The sequence below is a fragment of the Nematolebias whitei genome, chromosome 5, assembly GCF_014905685.2.
Source record: "Nematolebias whitei isolate Nwh7 chromosome 5, NemWhi1, whole genome shotgun sequence".
NCBI lineage: Eukaryota > Metazoa > Chordata > Actinopteri > Cyprinodontiformes > Rivulidae > Nematolebias > Nematolebias whitei.
In genome coordinates, this window is record NC_056502.1 from 628,248 (window position 1) to 636,247 (window position 8,000).

The window sequence follows — 8,000 nt, forward strand, 5'->3', positions numbered from 1 at the left end:
CAGCTGTAAACTGGTTTTAATCCTGACTCTTAGTGTTCACACGCAGCTGTAATCTAGTTTTAATCCTGAAACTTTGTGTTCACACGCAGCTGTAAACTGGTTTTAATCCTGTGATGTGACAACCAGGAACCCTGATCAAAAGATCTAAATAACCCAGGGAGAACCGGAGCACCGGCCCCACCCCCAATCGCCCCCTGATTTGGGATATATTTGTTTAAATAAATCCAGGATTGGGAAGAGTATCGACTTAATGGTCTAAAAGAATCACACACACGCCGTTTCTACTAAAATAATGGTGTCTTTAATATTTCGTCACAGATTACAGCATAACAAGCAAAGCAAGGTACAATCACAAATGTACAATCTCACAAGTATTGATGTAGGAGAAAACTCTCACCGTGACACATAGACTGGAGAGCCAGACAGCCTAGGCAGAGCATACACCAACACAGCTGGACGTCCCGATCGGAAGACTCACAACAGAATCTGCCCTAGCAAATGTGCTTCTTCTACTTATATCCTTTCATTCTCTCTCTCTAACAAAACATGTTTACTTGAAACTCAGAGTTGAAAACGGTAACTCCTTTCCATCTATGTGTGGGGAGTAAAGGCTTCTCTCATCTTGAGGAGAATGCTCTCTTATCAAGGGAGTGATCACCCATCCCATTCATGTGTGGAGGGATGATGGCTCACCTCTTATTATAGCAAAAACACGTTTACTAAAACTCAGGATAGCGTGAGAGTCCGATGGTGAAAAATGTTTATCAGGAACCTGGGGCGTTGTGACCTAAGGGCGGGCCAAGCCCCTCTGCCAAAACGCTCTCCAAGAGTTTAATTAAACATTTCTTTAATACAGCATCTCGCTCTCACAGTAACCCGACCTTAGATGTCCACATGAAATGTTTTATTGTCAAGCTATAATATGAAAAGCATTTAAAAACATACAAAAGAATATGGCATAAAGCATTAAAAACATATTACGATATCATTCCACCCTTGCCTTTTTGACATATTCCACTAATTTTGAAAATTATTCCCCTCAAAATCAAAATCTTCAAGATATCGCCTGCCAACCCATTGTTGGACAGATTCACACATAAAACTTAAAAATTCAAAAGTGGAATTAAAACCCTGTAAAGTATGATTAATTACCTTACCACTGACATGATAATTCAATATCATGATATCCTCTGGGACTGTGGTGTCGATTGGCATGGTGGCTTTTTCTGTCCCAAACCAATGGTCCTCTATTATTAATACTATTTTCATTACAGGGCTGTGTTATAAATTTTTTGATTGATTCTATTTTTAATCCTTCTAATATAAAAACAAGTGCACAGATTACATATGGTTAATACACCAAAACAAATTAACAAAATCAGCAAAGGAGGGCTTACGTATTTTTGCGCCGTTGATGACATCCCTGTGAATATGTCCCACCAATGGTGAGCCGACGCATGTTCAATTAGCTTAGCCGCATGTAAAACCTTTCCTTGAACAATGTAGGTGGACACTGTTAGATCAGACACGTTTGACTTATACGACTCAATCATTCGTTTCAGCTCTGTAGACTCATTCAATGCACATTTGAAACGGTCTAGGGAGACTTGCCAGGGTACGTGCAAAGTTTGCCATTGTACCTCTGTTAGTCGAGTGGTGGAACTATAATTAGTTAATTGATAAGTCTGGTTGTTCCAAGTCCACAGATGTACACCATACACACACCCAGAGAAAGGCACCTTAGGTAATTGAGGATGGCTTTTAATTGTAACTATACACAGAGTATGTGGGCCTATCTGCCATAGCATGTCTCTAGCTGGTTCATGAGTCCAATCACACAATACCTCGTCTTTGGTTAAACATGGGTTAACATGACCAGTTTGCAGCATACATACCACTCCTTTATCAGCCGTCCCGCATAGTTGCACGTCATAGGTGAGATTTGTCTGTGGCTCAAACCATTCACCTTGTATTTTTAAAAACCATTATCCTTGTACAGTTATTACAGGTAACACATGATACCTGCATACTGTAGTTATGTCACTTACAAGATACTGAACCCAATAACCTTCACACATATATTCAGTTCAAGTTTGGGGCCTTTTAGTTTAATGTCAAAATATAGGCTCTCTAATTTTGGACCTTTGATATTCAATGTTGACAATATCTGCTTTCAGAAGGTTGATGTCAAAATCTGGACCTTCTACTTTTGGCCCTTTTAATCCAAATAATGGCATCTAGCCCTCAGCTCTTCTGTTGGCAAACCATCCATCTCAGCTGGAGGCACTCCTGCCTGTATTAACGCCCTCCAAAAAGCAGAGCGAGTGGGTCCCTGTGTGTTATTTCGGCCGTCCCTTCCCGGCTCACGACCCATGGGCTGACTAAATGTTTTTTCACGGTTTTCAGCCCTCTCTGTGTTCCAATCTCCGAGTGCACCCAGTTCCAACACTCGGCTTCAAACATCAGTCATTGGAACAACATGCACTTGATAATCTGCTGCCAAACCCACAGCCAGTGCATCACTCACACACAGTCGAACCAGTCTCTGCACACATTCCCTTAAGGTCACCCAATGCCCCTGTAAATCAGGCCAATCTGATGCTCCAGGAAACATCTGTCGGACTGCCTCTGCATAAACTTCAAACAAAGGTCTCGAGTCTTGCAAAGCTCTGACTTCCTGTCGGTATGCTGAATTCACTCCTACCTGACCTCCACCTTTATCCAACAGCCTAGCTACCCAAGCATCTGTGGGTTCTGCAGTCTGTTGTTTATATATTTTAGACAAGTAAGCCACCTCCTCCTGGGTATACTCCTCGACTATCGCTTTTAAATCTGCCTGAGGCTGTTGCTATGCTACCAGATCCATGATTGGCTGTCCATCAAGCCCCACCATCTGTTGTCCCTGGGCGTCTACCCTCGCTTGCAACACATCTGGTATTATCTGCTCCTCTTTCCTACGTTTTTTTTACAGGTTTCACATTTTTGCTCGTTGCTTGAATGATAGGAGACCTCACCACTATTCCATCATTTAGTTCATCCTTCTCCTCACTCCAAATGTAATCATTTTCATAATCTTCGTCTCCCCAGATGTTGCCGTCCCAACTCGACGGATCCCATCCGGTTCCCAAATGGGCAACGAAAGCACAAACTCTTTTAAGTGACACACTTCGTTTCTTTTTCCTGAACTTTTCTCTTTTCAGGATAGAAACTTGTGTTATCGCACCCTCCGCCACATCAGTCATTCTGTTCAGCTGCGCAGTCAGTAGCTGGACATGTTGTTTCTGTAACAAGTTCTCAGCTTGCGCCTCCTCGAGCGCCTGCTTCTGATACTGGGACTTGCTCGATCCTGGCATAAATTCCTCTTTGACAACATTCTTTCTTATCGTCAACTGATGCTGGGACTTGCTCGATCCCGGCATGAATTCCTCTTTGACAACATTCTTTCTTATTGTCAACTGATACTGGGACTTGCTCGATCCCAGCACAACTTTGTCTTTGACAACATTTCCACTTGTTGTCATATGACACTGGGACTTGCTCGATCCCGGCACAACTTTGTCTTTGACAACATTTCCACTTCTTGTCATATGACACTGGGACTTGCTCGATTCCGGCACAACTTTGTCACTCATTTTTTCTTTTCTTTTGAACAGTATGCAGCACTCTTTCCAATATCCTGTTTGTGACGCCAAAATGATTTGGGATATATTTGTTTAAATAAATCCAGGATTCGGAAGAGTATCAGCTTAATGGTCAAAAAGAATCACACACACGCCGTTTCTGCTAAAATAATAGTGTCTTTATTATTTCGCCACAGATTACAGCATAACAAGCAAAGCAAGGTACAATCACAAATGTACAATCTCACAAGTATTGATGTAGGAGAAAACTCTCACCGTGACACATAGACTGGAGAGCCAGACAGCCTAGGCAGAGCATACACCAACACAGCTGGACGTCCCGATCGGAAGACTCACAGCAGACTCTGCCCTAGCAAATGTGCTTCTTCTACTTATATCCTTTCATTCTCTCTCTCTAACAAAACATGTTTACTTGAAACTCAGAGTTGAAAACGGTAACTCCTTTCCATCTATTTGTGGGGAGTAAAGGCTTCTCTCATCTTGAGGAGAATGCTCTCTTATCAAGGGAGCGATCACCCATCCCATTCATGTGTGGAGGGGTGATGGCTCACCTCTTATTAAAGCAAAAACACGTTTACTAAAACTGTCAGGACAGCGTGAGAGTCCGATGGTGAAACATGTTTATCAGGAACCTGGGGCGTTGTGACCTAAGGGCGGGCCAAGCCCCTCTGCCAAAACGCTCCCCAAGAGTTTATTTAAACATGCCTTTAATACAACATCTCGCTCTCACAGTAACCCGACCTTAGATGTCCACATGAAATGTTTTATTTTCAAGCTATAATATGAAAAGCATTTAAAAACATACAAAAGAATATGGCATATAGCATTAAAAACATATTACTATATGACCCCACCAGGCCCAACACCCACCCACAGCCCAGACCCCAACCAGGCAGCCTACCCCCCCTCCCTGTCCCTGACCCCAAATGTCAAACAAAGAATGAGGGTTTAAGGAAAAACAGGAAGACCCAACTCCTCCCTCCTCCCACTCAAATAAGGTGTTGATGCATGTTGTTACATAGTGCGTTTAAAATGAGGGGATGAGGCGGCGACCGGCACAGACCCACCCCCTCCCCAGAGAGCAGGCAGTGCCCGTTCACGTCCCCAACCCTTGCCCAGAACCCTAAATGTCTACATGCTACATATGAGAGTGGGCACAGGTCCCGAGGGTGAGAATGATTACACATCCCACCCCATATATGCCACCGTGTGCCCACTCCAGACCCTATACATGCATGTGTCATGAGAATGTTATATGTGAGTGTTTAGGTTGTTTAATAAAATTGGGGCCCAGGTCTCCATGAACCACAGAGATGGAAGATCCTTCCCGCAGCTCAGTAGTGCACCTGAACCCCAAGGCCCTGCTTGAGTGGTGGTGTGATGGAGTGGGCGGAGGAAGACGTCGGGATGGGGAGGAACAACTGAGGTGGCAATGCCCTCCCAGGGGGCCAGCTCCCCCACTGACCCCAATAGGCACCCCCATTCTCCGAGATCCACCAGGGGAGGGAGGCTCCAGTGCATTCATTCAGGAGCAGGAGGCAGCCGCACCACCAGGGACCCAGGCCACCGACCGGCACATAACCCCGAGGACCGACCAGAACCCGGTCCAGCGACCCAACCCCCCAGTCCTCATTCTTTGTTAAAATCAGGTCTCTCTTGTAAATGAGTCCCCAAGGCTCAATGGGACTAACGTGTATAAATAAAGGTTGAATGAATTCAGTCTGTGTACTATGAGTATTCAGTCTGTGTACTATGAGTATTCAGTTTGTGTACTCTGTACTTTGTGCAGACGAGCATCTGACAGCAGAGCAGATGGACGAGCAGAGGATCCAGAACATGGCCTATCAGTATTTGTGCAGACTGGAGGAGGCTAAACGGTTAGTGATCAGAACCAGAACTGGGTCTGTGTTAGAATGCTTCTCTGGTGAACAAAACCAGGTCCGGTCATCACGGTGTTGATGGCTTCTGGCTCACTCTGTGGTTCAGGTGGATGGAGACGTGTTTGGGAGCGGAGCTTCCTGCCTCCACGGAGTTGGAGGAGGCACTGAGGAACGGAGTTGTTCTGGCCAAACTGGGTCATCAATTCGCTCCAACTGTTGTCCCTCTGAAGAAGATCTTTGACCCCGAGCTGCTCCGATACCAGGTCCCTTGAAACCCAAATCCTGGTTCTGAAGGAGGTTCAAGAGCACGAGCCTATAATCAGTTGTGTCTCCATGTGTTCAGGCTGCAGGTCTGCAGTTCCGGCATACGGACAACATCAACCACTGGAGGAACGCCATGACATCTCTGGGCCTGCCTGCGGTCGGTGAACTCAGGTCAGAACCTGGATCAACTGATGTTTGGGTCTAACTTTGCTGTTTTGTTCTTCTTAGATCTTCCATCCTGAAACTACAGACGTGTACGACAAGAAGAACATGCCCAGAGCTGTTTACTGTCTCCACGCTCTTAGGTACACCTGTCTGTTCACCTGTCTATCTGTCTATGTATGTTCACCTGTCTGCTCACCTGTCTGTTTATCTGTCGATGTATGTTCACCTGTCTCACCTGTCTGCTCACCTGTCTGTTTCCCTGCAGCCTGTACCTGTACAGACTTGGATTGGCTCCACCCATCCATGATCTTTATGGAAAAGTCAAGTTTACAGGTAAAGTCCATGCTTTGTCAGACTGGTAAAAGACAAGTCCAGGTGTGTTCTGCCTGCAGTGTTTTCATGCTCTTATTGTGAAAGTGGTCCATCTGGACCAATCATATCAAGTGTTTGTAACGTGACTCTGTGGTCAGAGGAGGAGATCAACAACATGAAGCTGGAGCTCGATAAATATGGCATCCAGATGCCAGCGTTCAACAAGATTGGAGGCCTCCTGGCCAATGAGCTGTCCCTGGATGAAGCTGCAGGTATCGGTCCGCTCCGATTGGCTGGGAGCTCACAGGTAGGAGCTGTCAGTCTAACTCTGTGTTCTGCCATCAGCGCATGCCGCTGTCATTGCCATCAACAAGGCGCTGGACAGAGGAGACGTGGGCAAGACGGCCGTGGCTCTGAGGAACCCTGCAGCTCTGCTCATCCACCTGCAGGAAGTGCTGATGAGCAGCTACCAGGAGGTGCTGCAGGAGGCCAGGAGGAGGAAGGCTGAGGGTGCCGCTGGCAAGGTGAGCTCTGATTGGTGACCCAGTTGTCAGATCATGGTTGTTTATTGTTTGTTTGTTTCAGGGGGGAGGTTCAGAGGACATGTATGAGGAGTATCTGACCCAGAGGGAGATCCAGCAGCACATAGACGCCGTCAACGGTGAGAGCAGCGACCTTGGTTTGTTTGTTTGTTGATCCTTACCTGATTTTATTTATTCAAATCACAAACCAACAAGTCCAGCAGCAGGGTGCACATTTGGACCTGAATGGTCCTCTCACAGCTGGGTCTGAGCTGACCCTGACTTCTTGGTGGAATGCTTCCTGTCAATGACTTGAACCCAGTATGTAAGATCTACGAAGCCCCGCCTCCTCCACAGGTGTGCATGGGGTCAAAGGTCACAGTTTGAAGGTCCTTTATTCCTTTTTTGAGGTTTGCTGTGGTCCTTCAGGCAGTTGCAGGTCCTAAGTTCTGGGGATGGGGGTGCTAAAATTTCCTTATATGGGTGGGAGGACGGGTATTTCCTGTGCTGATACTGATTATTGGTGGTTTCAGTGCGATCAGCGGTGGAGCAAGTGGATGAAGCTCTGGACGCTGCAGACGAACTCGCCATACTTTCTGCTCTGCAGCTGTCATGTTTGGCCCTCAGGGGCCTCCATACTGAAAATGGGCCCTGGTACCTGGACCAGCTGTTGTTGGACCGGCAGCAGAAGGCTCTGGTACGCACCCCGACCACTGCTGGATCACGTTTGTGTCACTTCCTGTTTTCTGAGAGAAAAAACAAAGTAGACGATACAACACAACTTTATTTATAAAGCACTTTAAAAACAGCACTGTTGGCCAAATTGTTGTACACTAACAATGATCGGGTGGAGGATTCTTCCGGTTCGGTTCGATCGTTCTGGTCCTGGTGTCCATCAAACTTGTTTGTTCCTGAGTCTAACCTGTATAAATAAAGGTTGAATGAATGTTCAGATCTGTTTACAGTCTGCTAAGTGATGACCTCTGACCTCTTATCCAGGATCAGGGTTCTGTTGATCCTCTGGAACCTGTCGAGCTGCAGGAGAGCATCTCTGCTGCCAACCAGGAGGCTCAGGGAGACAGAACCAGTGAGTCACTTCCTGTCTGTGTGTGTGTGGCTGCATAGATATCATCTAAACCACATAAACCATAGATATCATATAAACCATAGATATAAACCATATATATCATATAAACCACATATATAAACCATATATA

The 8,000-nt window shown here is 45.9% G+C and overlaps 1 protein-coding gene across 1 annotated transcript in view; it reads left to right on the top strand.

The window, feature by feature from the left end:
* Nucleotides 1–8,000, top strand: part of LOC119409767 (ras GTPase-activating-like protein IQGAP3) — a 143,551-nt gene that overhangs the window by 308 nt on the left and 135,243 nt on the right. Inside the window, 10 exon segments of the mRNA XM_037676665.1 lie at nt 5,431–5,518; nt 5,628–5,784; nt 5,865–5,942; nt 6,014–6,090; nt 6,216–6,283; nt 6,421–6,534; nt 6,608–6,786; nt 6,848–6,923; nt 7,317–7,480; nt 7,783–7,870. Coding sequence (XP_037532593.1) covers nt 5,431–5,518; nt 5,628–5,784; nt 5,865–5,942; nt 6,014–6,090; nt 6,216–6,283; nt 6,421–6,534; nt 6,608–6,786; nt 6,848–6,923; nt 7,317–7,480; nt 7,783–7,870 — 1,089 coding nt within the window.